Source organism: Scheffersomyces spartinae (genome assembly GCF_019049425.1).
Source record: "Scheffersomyces spartinae strain ARV_011 chromosome Unknown scaffold_14, whole genome shotgun sequence".
Classification (NCBI taxonomy): Eukaryota; Fungi; Ascomycota; class Pichiomycetes; order Serinales; family Debaryomycetaceae; genus Lizanozyma; species Lizanozyma spartinae.
Window position 1 is genome coordinate 55393 of NW_025065061.1, and position 12853 is coordinate 68245.

The following is a 12853-nucleotide window of genomic DNA, read 5'->3' on the forward strand; positions in this document are numbered from 1 at the left end:
GACATATGAACCATTCAATTCGGCTTTATAGCTGACTTTTTATATGCGGTTGGTCTTATGTCATCCTTTATGATTCTTGAGCATATGCACGACCCGGGGATCCACACGTTAGCTTGAAATCGAAGTACGTTCACACCCCCATACTTTAAATGAATGAACAACAATTATTAATATTACTGGCCACATATTGTACCTGTTATATATAAAGTTCACAATAACCCTGTCAATCTAATCCTTTAATTTTAATCAATTTCGTTGTTTAGTGTATCGCAATGTCAGCTAATCAAGTGAGCACTTCGCTCATGAGATTGAAGCTCCTTGATGCTTTACGTAGCGGAGATTCGAAACGTATAGATAAGTTAGTTGAGGATCTTTCGGTGGAGGTTACTATGCAAAATAGTGAGATCTTAGGGTTAAGAGAAACCATCTTACATTATGCTGTTCAAGTGTCTCCATTGTCTACCATTAAATATATTGTTGAATCTGTTGATAAGTTCCCCTTTGTTGATATTAATTCTCAAGATAAAGAAGGTAATACTCCTTTACACTTGGCCGCTGCTTCTAGTAGATTGGAAGTGGTGAGATATTTGTTATCATTGCCTAACATTAATGATACTATCTTGAATGGTAATAAGGAACAACCGGTGGAAATGTGTAAGGACTTGAACATTGCTCAGGTGATGCAATATGAAAGAGCTAAATTTGTGGAGACCCTGGCATTAAGCTTAAGAGAATATTTTATCAACAGAGATTACCAGGAATTGGAAAAACTATTGGTGGGTAATCTGAGAGCCGCTGAATTGTTAGATATCAATGGTGCTGATCCGGAAACTGGTAATACCGTCTTACATGAGTTTATAAGCAAGAATGATTTGGAAATGTGTAAATGGATCTTGAAACATGGCGGTGATCCATTTAGAAGAGATAAAAAGGGATGTTTACCAAGTGATTTGGTTGATCCAAAAAATGAACCTTTACGTAAATTATTACAATCTGCTTCCAAGGAACAAACTATGATGGATCCAGTACAAAATTCCCAGAATTCAGGGAAAGCAGGTGTTATCCCCACTTATAAAGGATATTTACGTAAATGGACCAATTTCGCTGGTGGATATAAATTGAGATATTTTGTTTTGGATTCTAATGGGATTTTATCGTATTATACCGATCAAGATGATACTTCTAACGCTTGCAGAGGCTCAATTAACTTGGGATATGCCACTTTACACCTTGACTCTTCAGAGAAACTGAAATTTGAAATTATTGGTAAAAATGGTATAAGATTACATTTAAAAGCCAATCATGCCACTGAAACAAATAGATGGGTTTGGAATCTTCAAAATGCCATCACAATCTCCAAAGATAATATCAAGAGAAGGCTTAGAGGTTCAATTGTGGATGAACAGCCAGATACACCCGGTAGTTCTAATAGCCCTGAAGCACTCACCGGAAATGCCGGAAACAACAATGTTGCTATTCCTAGTTATACTGTGACGGAAACATCTTCTATTGAAGATTCTAAGCATTATGTTCCAAGCAACTTAGGTAATGCACCTGATGATGAACCAAAACGGAAATTATCACTGGAGAGTAAAACAAAGAAACTATTGCGTATTCCTAGAAGAATGAAAAGAAGAAGCCACAAAAGAATTTCAAGCGTAGGATCAACTGGATCTTTTGAGGATGACTCGGCCCCTCCTTCAAGATCAAATTCACTTACCAGAATCAGTTTTGAAAATAGATCAGTGACTTCGTTAACTGATTCTATTAAATATAGAAACTTTGATGATCAAGAAGATCTTGAAAACTTTGATAACGACGTTGACGAAGACGAAGACTCAAGCAGCGAAACAGAAATATACTCCAAACGTAGTGGGATCACTGACAGTGTTAGTGGAGTAACTGCTGATGATTCAGAGTTGGCTTTCACAATAAAGAGATCTATCGATATGGAGATTGCTGGGTTTGTTGATTTGATTACAAAGCTTTCACATGTTAAAAAAGAGGATCCCGAAGATGCGGAATTCTGTGAAGTTGGTCTTAACACAATGAATACCATCTCAGATTTACTTTCCAAATACAACAAATTGGTTTCTACAAGAGAGAAGCGGACCTTAGTTAAACTAGAAAGACAGTTGGAAATCAATAAGTTGTGGGAACAATCCATTCGTCAATTAGAATCGGAATTCCAAAGTCGGGAAGAAAAATTAGCTGCCTATGAAGGTCAGCGGAAACAATTGAAGAAGATCATCAAGTCTGGGTCTCTTAATAAGGTTCCTCAAGTCTTATCATTAGAAGGACAAGCACCAGAAAGTGCCGATATCTCATCTTTGGCCAACGGTGAAGCTATCCGTCGTGCTTCTATTGCTAGTATTGCTGGAGGTGATACTGCATTAGAAGACGAATTAGAAGAAATTCTCGAGGATTCTGAAGACGAATTCTTTGATGCAGATGAATTGATTGATGATAATGACGAGGTACAAGGAGAGAAGCCAGAACTCGATGAACAGGATACACTGACAAGGACAACTGTTGCTGAAAAGCCTGATTTGGAAACAGTTCATGAAAAGAAGGAGGCTGAGCTGAAGTTTACCTTAGGCACGTCAGAGGCAGAATTGGCTATTTCTGGAGAAATCGAAATATCCAAAGAATCTGAAGCGCGTGGTTATATCACCGTTGCAAATGGTGGATTGAAAGTGGTAAATGAACCTCAATTGAAGAAGAAACTTCTAATTGAAAAGGAAGACTCATACAATGGTTATGAAAATCCTCCTAGAACAAAATTGTTACTTGATGAAGATGATAGACCTAAAGTTGGATTATGGGGGGTTGTTAAATCGATGATTGGCAAAGACATGACAAGGATGACTTTGCCAGTTTCATTTAATGAACCTACTTCACTTTTACAACGTTTGGCAGAAGATATTGAATATAGTACTCTATTAGATACAGCTGCAGGATACGATGATTCTACTTTACGGATGATTTATGTTGCAGCCTTTGCAGCATCTGAATATGCATCAACCATTGACAGAATTGCTAAACCATTCAATCCTTTATTAGGTGAAACCTTTGAGTATTGTCGTCCTGATAAGAACTATAGGTTGATTACGGAACAAGTTAGCCATCATCCACCAATTAGTGCTTGTCACGTTGAATCAGTTAAATGGGATTATTATGGAGAAAATGCCGTTGATTCAAAGTTTAGAGGTAGGCTGTTTGATTTCAAACATTTAGGTAAGATGTTTTGTGTTATGAGGCCTGATAATGGTGTTATTGATGAAAATGGTAAGAAAGTTACTGAAGAATTATACAGTTGGAAGAAAGTTAATACTGCTGTTGTGGGTATTATGATTGGGAACCCTACTGTTGATAATTATGGTGCTATGCATGTCACAAACCATACCACTGGTGATGTTATGGTAGTTGATATGAAACAAAGAGGTTGGAGAGCATCTTCTGCTTATCAATTATCTGGACAAGCATGTGACTCCAGTGGTAAAGCTCATTGGGCAATGGCAGGACATTGGAATTCAAAGATCTTTGCAAAACATATTAAAGATATGAAAGTTACTGGTGAAGCCAGTAATATTATTGATGAAGGAGGTAATTCTACTGACCCATATGGTGGGAAGAAATTTTTAGTTTGGCAATGTGCTCCTAGACCTAAAGTTCCATTCAATTTAACTGCTTTTGCTACCACATTGAACGGTATAGATGATGCTTTAAGACCTTGGTTACCTCCAACTGATACTAGACTTAGACCTGATCAAAGAGCAATGGAAGATGGTAAATATGATTTCGCTGCAGACGAGAAAAATAGAGTCGAAGTTAAGCAAAGAAAAGCTAGAAAGGAACGGGAAATCGCCAAGAAAGTCTATCGCCCCAATTGGTTCGTTAAAAGACGCCATCCAGTTACTGGTGATGCCTTCTGGGAGTTCAATCATACTTATTGGAATCGTAGAGCTCAAAAAGATTTGGCTGATTCTGGTGATATTTTCTGATAATTTTATATGATTTTATCATATGTTTCATTTGTTCATATATCCATTTCTGTACATATAAAGACTATTTAGAATCAGTTTTACGCTATGCCTATAAAAAGCAGAATAGTCTTAAACAAAAAAAGAAGTTGTATATCCTTTGAAAAAAATTGCGAATTCTGTGGATCGAACACAGGACCTTCAGATTAACTGTGACTGGAGTTTAAACTTCAGTCTGACGCTCTCCCAACTGAGCTAAATCCGCTTTAGAAGAAGAACCCACGGCGGGAGTCGAACCCGCAATCTTTTGATTAGAAGTCAAACGCGTTAACCATTACGCTACGCAGGCGCTTTCTTGAAAAGAAAAGGGCACAATAAAATAAGATAAGATATACGGAAATATGCAGGAAAATAGTTGAGTATCAAATCTAGCTTTATTTTCAGTTTAACTAATTGTTGGCGGTAACCGGATGTTTGCCCTACATTAAAATGACAACCAATTCTATAACTAGTTGGTTTCAACGGTTAGCACGACGTGATCATTCACAATACTTGCCAGTGACAAACAATGATACCGTCGTAAACCGTCTTCCTGGAGGGTTCCCCAATGAAGACATAGGGATTGAAGAAGGTAGAAGCAAAAGCAATCAATGGTGGCCAAAGATCCAAGATTCCATGGTTAATGGTAGTCGATGGATTAACTATATAATTATTAAAGTGTTCATCATTACAACATTGATTGTTGTTCGAAGTATCAGTATACTTTTCAATGTGATGTATTTCAAAGATCATTATCCTCGACCAAGATCAGCAAGCAGTCCAACTAATTATGATCCTATTGATAAAGCCAATAAGTTTGTACGGGAATTAGAGGATCAACTTCTGCCAGATTTATTAAACGTGGATCCTTCTATCCGGTTACCACCATTCTATCAAGGAAGTTATTCACAAGCACTTTATATGGCAACTCAAAGAGGGAAGTTTTTATTTGTTTATTTATCGACTTTACAGAATGAGAATGGATCATCTATTTTCAATAAGATTATAACCAATGGAGAATTTATTAAGATGATAAAGAATACTCCCAATGTTATAATTTGGGGAGGATGTGTTACTGATCTGGAAGCTTATCAAGTAGCCAATAGTTTGAATGTGACCAAGTTCCCTTTTTTAGGACTTTTATGTCTAACCAGAACAACCACCATGTCACCACAAGGACCTGTGAAGACTCCCGCCAGAATATCATTGGTGCTGAAGATCCAAGGCAATTTGAGAGATCAAACGGATATTGAGAGCTTGATTCGAAATAAGTTTACTAAAAGAATAGAGAAATACGAGTCTGAATTATCACTCATCCGGAATGAGTTAAGCGATAAGTTTATGAGCCAAGTACTTTTGAAACAACAAGATTTGAAATATCAGCAGTCTTTGGCACAAGATCGATTAAAGAAAAAGGAAAAGGAATTTCAAAAGTTAAAGAAGAAATATTTACGTTATAAAGCAGACACTTTCCTCAAGTTAAAAAATAATACTTGTGCATCCAATGGTGATACAGCTCGTGTAGCGATAAAAATGTCTGATGGTTCTAGACAAACGGTATTTTTCCCTAGTCATTTTAAAGTGGAGGATGTGTTTCTCTATGTGGAATTATTAAGTCATGGATTATTAGATGAAGATACTCATAATAGTATAGATCTTGTCATGAGTGATGAAGAAGCCCAGCAAATTTTCAAGGATTTCAAAATGAGATATGAATTCAAACTTAAATCTTCCGTTCCACCATTTGCAGATCTTAGTCATCAGATGAGTGATGTTATTAGTAGTGTTAATTCCATATATCCCAGTGGGTTATTACTTATGGAAGAATAGAGGAGTCTGAATTGTGGGTATGTGTACGCGTGTATGTACATGTGTATGTACGTGTATGCATTATGATATGTATATTTATATTTATATTACTTGGATACCTTACCCTTTTTGGCCTTCTTCTTTTCCTTCTTTTTCAACCCCACAAATCCACTTTTAATTACTTGAACATAATCTACCCAGAATTGATCCAATTGATCCACTTCAACCACAGTAGAAAGCTTCTGTTTAGTTTTCTTTTCATTATGACCAGTCGCCACCCGTACTAATACAGGATATTGTTGTGTATTGTTATTAAAGTGGTTATTAACCACAACATTAGATGGTAAATCCGAAATGGAATCTTCCTTCTCTGACATTTCAACAGGTAATGGTGTAGATAATCGTTTTTGTACTAAGTATACGGAAGATTTACCTTCATTGGCTCCGAGAATAGCCTTTAATTCCTTCAAGAAATCAGAATTTGTGAGCCTACCCATAATGGAATCACGTATTGAAATATATTAAAATAACAGTAGTATTTAAGTTCTCACGTTAAAGTACTCGTCACTCACGGTATACAGTCCCTCACAGCAATCACCAGTAATGCCGATAGTTAAATGCTACTCATTATCATATTTTGAATCATGGAGACCTCCGAAGTAAATTTTTAACTTTATTTTTCACTCCCGTTGGAATGAATTATATGGTATCCACACGTCCCTTATCTATAAATCCGTAGCAATGATAGTATATGGAAAAGCTTTTATCTTCTCTCTTTTCTGTTTCATATATGTGATACGTTGTAATACATGTAGTTCCGTTCAGTTCAGCGGCAATAACCGTAAGCTATACTTACTTAACCAACAGACATATAAATACTGACAGATGTATCTAGTACATTGTACTTGATGTATAATTTTATTATTATTGTGATAGATCACATTTATACATTGTGCTCTTTATTACATAAACATTTACATAACTGAAACGTGGTATTGTGCAACTGATAAAGATTCTGTACAGCCAAAGATAGATAGAGATAAAGAAGATAAACAAATACAATTTGTTAAATAATAAACAGCCACAGTGTACACTTCTGATCGTTTATTCCTGGAATACCGAGATCATCAGCTATATAAATAATCCCATCCCCTTGTTATCTTTTCAAAAAAATTCAGACAAGATTCAGCAAATGGCTATAACACTTGGGGAAGCTGAGAGGGGACCATCCCATTTGGGGTTGCGGCTAACTACTTTGGTGGTATCAGTAGTAGTATCGTTGGCAGCTGGTACACCATATTTATATGGAGTTTATTCGCCTCAATTGGTTCGTCATGTTGGACTTACGGCTTCGGATTCAGCTACAATTTCTTTGGCTACTAATATGGGTACAGGTTTTGGTGGGTTACCAGCAGGTATGATAATTGATCATTTTGGTCCTCGGTGGTCTATTTTATTGGGGTCTCTTTGTATCTTTATTGGTTATATTTCCATTTATCATATTTATCAAGATGTGATTGGAATTCTTTTACTAATTTGTATTGCCATGGTTTCAATTGGTTTTGGTTCAATTATTTCATTCTATGCTACTTTGAAAGCTTGTCAATCAAATTTCCCTAAACATAAAGGTGCTGCTGGTGCTGGCCCCATCAGTGCTTATGGTTTAGCTGCTACTGTATTTTCTGCTGTCTCTGCTACATTTTATGTCCATGATACTGCTGGATTCTTGAAGTTTTTGGCTATAGTTTGTGGAGCAGTGACATTTTTTGGTTCTTGGGCTGTAGGAATTTATTTGGATCATGATGAAGATGAAATAGAATTTGCAATTGATGAAGAAACAATTGTTGAAGGTGATAATGAACCAAGTGAAGCCACAGAGTCTGTGACTCAAAGTTTACTTGAATGTGATGCTCAAAGTACTCCAATGGTTCGTGATAATGATGATGAATCTTTAAGAGGTTCCTTTAGTTTCTGGGGTATTGGTACAAGAACTCCAAGAGCTTCTGTCACTTCACTTATAGCAGCTGCTCCACCAATATTACCACCATCAAAACCACAAGCTCAAGGTGGTAGAAGAGAAACTGGTGATTACACCCCATCTCTTAATACCCAATTTATGGCTGATGCAACAGAAACTGAAACTCAACAAACAAAAGCAATGATTACAGAAATTAGAACTCCAGTAGTGACCAAGAAAACAAACTTGAAACAGGTAATTTTGAATAGATTGACTGATAAGGCTTTCTTACTTCATTTTGTGGTTGTATCATTAGCAAGTGGGATTGGTCAAATGTATATTTATTCCGTTGGGTTTGTGGTTACTGCCCAATACAACAGAGGTCAAGATCCAGCCTATTCCAACTTAAAGGAAACTAAAGAAGCTGCTTCACATTTACAAGCTTTACAAGTGGCCGTGATTTCCATTGGTTCGTTTTCCGGGAGAGTAATCTCGGGGATTCTTTCTGATTTCATCTATAAGAAGTACCATATTCAAAGATTATGGATAGTTGTGTTCACCCTTTTACTTTTAATTGCAGGTGAACAGATCTTGATTCATCTGAATGAATCTTATATGATCACAGTTTCCTCAGCAATAGTAGGGTCTTGTTACGGATTAACTTTTGGAACTTATCCTGCTGTTATAGCAGACTTTTTCGGTACCAGAACTTTTACCACTACTTGGGGATTAATTTGCACTGGACCTATGGTTGTTTTATTCGTGTTGAACAAATATTTTGGCCACATTTATGATCTGAACACCAATAACGAAACTGGTATTTGTTATTTGGGTAATGAATGTTACAAAGGAGCTTTTGAAGTTGCTTGTGCTCTCGCCTTTTGCGCGTTCTTAGTTACCTTGTTCATTATAAGACAACACTATTTGAAACGGTTATAAAAAAGGATGTCAATGAACTATATCGAAACTAAATACAAGCCGGTATAATACAATTCATGACATCAAAAACTATAGACAAAATATAAGAGGACTCACACAGACGAAAAGCTGTTATTATTATTCAACCGAATGAATGGTTTCCAAATCAATATCATCAACTTCTTGCTTCTGGGATTGGACCTTTCTTAATAAATCGTGGAAATATCCATAACTTAACTCCGAATCCTTAATTGCCCTTTCAAGTTCTTCCTTTTCAACAGACCGTTTGTCAATGGTGGTCTGGAAATTATTCATCACTTGTCTTGAAGGATAATTCAAAACTTGACGACATTCTTGAGCCATTCGGGTGGCATTAACATGAGCATAATCCAAGTCCACAATTTGTTTACGTAACTTTTTGGCTTGGTTTCTTGGGAATGCATTTGGCATATCTGAAACCAAATAGATGATGGCCATACTCGAAACACCAAGAAGTAAAGGAGTTGCAATCTGTTTCAAATTAGAAGGTGTAACATAATAGGAAGCATCATAAACCTTCCTAACAACAGCACCGGCTGTAAGGATCTTCCCTGAAGCATAGATGGTTTGTAAAGTGACTGGAGAAGAAATGGTATTTTTTAATGATTGAACGCTCGATGGAATAGTAGCAAGTGCTGCAATAGGATTATATTGATTAATATGATCTTGAGTCGATTGAACATACGACTTTGGAATCCCAAGCCATACTAAGAATGATTCCCAATTAGGATCAAAAAAATCACTAAAATAAATCAGACTTCCCAATTGTTTCTTGATGGTATCTCTCTTTCTTGTGAACATTAAATCTGATTTGAATACCTTGTCCTGCAAAAATTCATCACCTAAATTATTCTTCCCAAACAGAATGATCCTGTCGACCACCTTTTCGGTTTCAACTTTAGTTTCTTCTTCACATTTTTGAATACACGATAGAATGCTATCAATCATCACAACCTGAGTTTGCTTTGCATATTCATAGAGATATTGGAACCCAACAAAGGGGACAACCGGTGAATCCCCGAAATTGACAGTTGTGTCGATGATTTCAAGTTTGGTTTCATCATAAACTTTGGTACAAGTTTCTTCAATCACAGTGGTAATGGCTTCGGCAATTTTATGACTCTTTTTCATAACTTCATTATACTTAGGCACAATAGAAGTCCTCAACTTTTCCATGTTCTCTTCTTTCTCTTGGATGTAGATCTTCTCGTTAATGGTAGACAATGTTTCCAAATCATTCAAGATATTAAGTAAGAAACTTTTGGCTGGTAAAAGCTTTGAAATAGATCTCTTTTCAAGTATAAACTTCTTTAATGATGCTTCTAAGTTGTCAAAATTAGGATCGTCATTATTATTATTATTATTATCATCATCACCGTCATCATCATCATCATCATCACCATCACCATCAGGGGGAACAAAATCTTCAGCACTAACAAAATGAACAAACTCCAGAGCATTCTTGTATGTATCTGGGGACAAACTCTTGACTTGCTCCAAGATCTTACTCATGCACTTGTTCTTATCACGAATATTATCAAACTTATTGACCACAATAAACACATATCTCTTCTCAGCAGCAGCAGCGGAAATAAATTCCTTTGCTGAAAGAGTGAAATGATTTTCAGCACTGACAACAAACACAACCAAATCGATTTCTTCTTGTCTGGAAAACACTTGGGTGGTTTGATAGGAGTCCATGTTTAAACCGGGTGCATCAATCAATTTAATATCAATGACTCCATTGTGCAACAAGCTTTCATGGAATTTCCTGCCTTCCAAAACATACACTTTCAATAAACTATATTTGTCACATTCACCTACCAAGTCCTCCAATGCCTTTAAAGGGTATATTTCGTAGGTAGTTTGATCCCGAGCACTATATTCCTTACCTATCGGGATAGCATGGACTTCTTCAGTACCGTGGTTCTCCTTCTTAGCATCTATAACCTCACAGAATACAGAGGTACACGGCTGTTGATCTTCCGGTAAGATTTTACGTCTTAACAAGGCATTACAAAAGGTGGATTTCCCCGAGTTCAAGTCTCCAGTAACAAATACCTTGGACGACGTATCATCGATTCTATCTTTCAAATTGAGTAAGTACTTCACTTGCAGTTGGATCTTCAGCTGTAAGAGCTTTGCAATGGACTTCTTGTCCAAATCTGCTACAACGTTATTGGATGGATGACGGTCCAACTGAACGTTGATACGCAACACTTTGAAATCGGGAAGCGAATCAAGTTCAACCTTAAAATCGTTCAGACTCTTGGCATCAACTTTTTTATTTCTTATGAACGCCAAATGTGCTTTGGCGGAGTTTAACATTTGACTATTCTCGCTGCTAATCGTAGTGGTAGGGTAGAACACTGGTCTTTGTTCATTCTCTCTAGATAACTCGTAAAGAAGTTCTATGGTCTGATGAATTGATCTATCCAAGGCTAACTTATTATCGTTGTAACGTATTTGCTGTACTGAGGATTCTAAAGTCCGCTTCTTCATCAGCTTCGAACCTCCGAGCCGGTGAACTTTTGACGATGACGACGATGATCCTTCAATAAGTGTTTGTGAATCTTCGGTGAACTGATGCTCATCAGGAATGTATACAACCTGAGCAGGGAAGTCATCATTAGCATAGTCGTCATTATTGTTATTGTTAGTGTTGTCGCCTGCTGTTAGTCTGGTGTTATCGCCATCAACTAAAGTGGCACCGTCTTCAGACATGCTTTCCATTTCGGCCTTGGCCCTTTCAGATGCATACTTCAAGTGAACAAACTCCTTGTAGCTCATGACACACAGTTAGCTATATATCCATCAATCATGTACAAGAAAGATGCGGGGGTAGCAATTCTTTATTGCCATCATCATGGTATACCGAAGTGAAATACGAAAACATCACCAGTTCGCGAAGTTGTAAAGGACACGACGTTCACTATAGAAAAATTTAAATATTCACTTGGGTCATATACAGATATCAATTCAATTCGTAACTATGGAACACACACTATTTAGTTACGTAAATATAAAAATATCATATGATATTTAATGGGCAGTGAACCCACCGGAAGCAAAAATGGTTTGTCCAGTGATCCAACCACCTTCTGTAGCCAAAAATCGTAAAATAGGAACAATATCATCAATTTTAGTCAATCTGTTTCCCATACCACAGGACTTACAGAATTCAACAGACTCTTTAGTCTCTTGTCCATAAAAGAATGGAGTATCCATTGGACCAGGAGCAACACAATTGACAGCAATCTGTTTACCGTGAAGCTCTTTAGAAGCAGCCTTGGAGTAATACTCAACAGGAGCTTTGGTACCTTGATAAACACCGTAGTTTGGAGTATAAGCAGCCAATAACGAAGTTACAATAGAAATGATTCTACCTCCTTCAGCAACGTACTTTGAAGCGGCTTGAATAAAGAAGAAGGCTGCCTTATTATTACGGTCATCCATGGTTTCAAACTCCTCTTCAGTGAATTCAACTTGTGGTTTCTTCATCACCATCCCAACGTTATTTACTGCTACGTCAACCTTACCAAACTTGTCGATAGCAAACTTAAACAAGTCTTCATTGGCCTTTTGGTGCTTCAAATCACCGGCGAAAAGAAACACTTGGATTCCATATTCGCTTTCTAATTCCTTCTTCAACTTTTCAGCTTCGGGTGTTCCACTTTGAGAGTGATAGTGGAGGATTAAATCCGATCCTAAAGCGGCAAACTCACGAGCAGTTAAAGCTCCTAAGTTCTTGGTACCACCAGTGATAATTGATGACTTACCCTTTAAGGAGACTTTGGAAAGAAAAGACATATTGTAATTGTGATTATAATTGTAATTGTAATTGAATAATGATTCTATAGTGATTCTATAGTGATATAATATCAAAACACCATCTTAAAGTCGTTCAATTGGACCAGTTAAATACTTTTTGGTCCTTCAATAGTCAGTTTCACATAGGTGGTAAAGGATTGCTTTACATGATAATAGAATGTCATGGGCTACTTTATTCGGTAGTCTAGACATGCCATCTTGTTTATACACCCTTCCACATTAGGAAGTCTACATATATACAGTCTCGTATATAATGGATTTTATCCTATTTCAGGCC

At 36.8% G+C, this 12853-nt stretch overlaps 6 protein-coding genes and 2 non-coding genes across 8 annotated transcripts; 3 read left to right on the top strand and 5 right to left on the bottom strand.

Annotated features, from left to right (window-relative positions):
• Nucleotides 1-272: 272 nt before the first annotated feature.
• On the top strand, nucleotides 273-4004 carry KQ657_001081 (oxysterol-binding protein related protein; the record flags this gene model as incomplete). The annotated part of the gene is made up of 1 exon (XM_043191890.1): nucleotides 273-4004. One exon carries the CDS (start codon nucleotides 273-275, stop codon nucleotides 4002-4004), a length of 3732 nt encoding a protein of 1243 aa, XP_043048522.1.
• Nucleotides 4005-4154: 150 nt separating this feature from the next.
• Nucleotides 4155-4248, bottom strand: KQ657_001082. The gene has a single exon. It is a non-coding gene; the product is annotated as a tRNA-Phe (tRNA).
• An 11-nt stretch (nucleotides 4249-4259) lies between these two features.
• Nucleotides 4260-4332, bottom strand: KQ657_001083. The gene has a single exon. It is a non-coding gene; the product is annotated as a tRNA-Arg (tRNA).
• A 140-nt stretch (nucleotides 4333-4472) lies between these two features.
• KQ657_001084 (uncharacterized protein) lies at nucleotides 4473-5852 on the top strand (the record flags this gene model as incomplete). The annotated part of the gene is made up of 1 exon (XM_043191891.1): nucleotides 4473-5852. The coding sequence occupies one exon, from the start codon at nucleotides 4473-4475 to the stop codon at nucleotides 5850-5852; it is 1380 nt and encodes a 459-aa protein (XP_043048523.1).
• Nucleotides 5853-5938: 86 nt separating this feature from the next.
• On the bottom strand, nucleotides 5939-6328 carry KQ657_001085 (RNA-binding signal recognition particle subunit; the record flags this gene model as incomplete). Its single annotated transcript, XM_043191892.1, has 1 exon — nucleotides 5939-6328. The coding sequence occupies one exon, from the start codon at nucleotides 6326-6328 to the stop codon at nucleotides 5939-5941; it is 390 nt and encodes a 129-aa protein (XP_043048524.1).
• Nucleotides 6329-7023: 695 nt separating this feature from the next.
• KQ657_001086 (uncharacterized protein) lies at nucleotides 7024-8727 on the top strand (the record flags this gene model as incomplete). Its single annotated transcript, XM_043191893.1, has 1 exon — nucleotides 7024-8727. The coding sequence occupies one exon, from the start codon at nucleotides 7024-7026 to the stop codon at nucleotides 8725-8727; it is 1704 nt and encodes a 567-aa protein (XP_043048525.1).
• A 117-nt stretch (nucleotides 8728-8844) lies between these two features.
• Nucleotides 8845-11535, bottom strand: FZO1 (mitofusin; the record flags this gene model as incomplete). Its single annotated transcript, XM_043191894.1, has 1 exon — nucleotides 8845-11535. The coding sequence occupies one exon, from the start codon at nucleotides 11533-11535 to the stop codon at nucleotides 8845-8847; it is 2691 nt and encodes an 896-aa protein (XP_043048526.1).
• A 252-nt stretch (nucleotides 11536-11787) lies between these two features.
• ADH4 (Adh4p) lies at nucleotides 11788-12555 on the bottom strand (the record flags this gene model as incomplete). The annotated part of the gene is made up of 1 exon (XM_043191895.1): nucleotides 11788-12555. One exon carries the CDS (start codon nucleotides 12553-12555, stop codon nucleotides 11788-11790), a length of 768 nt encoding a protein of 255 aa, XP_043048527.1.
• Nucleotides 12556-12853: the final 298 nt, after the last annotated feature.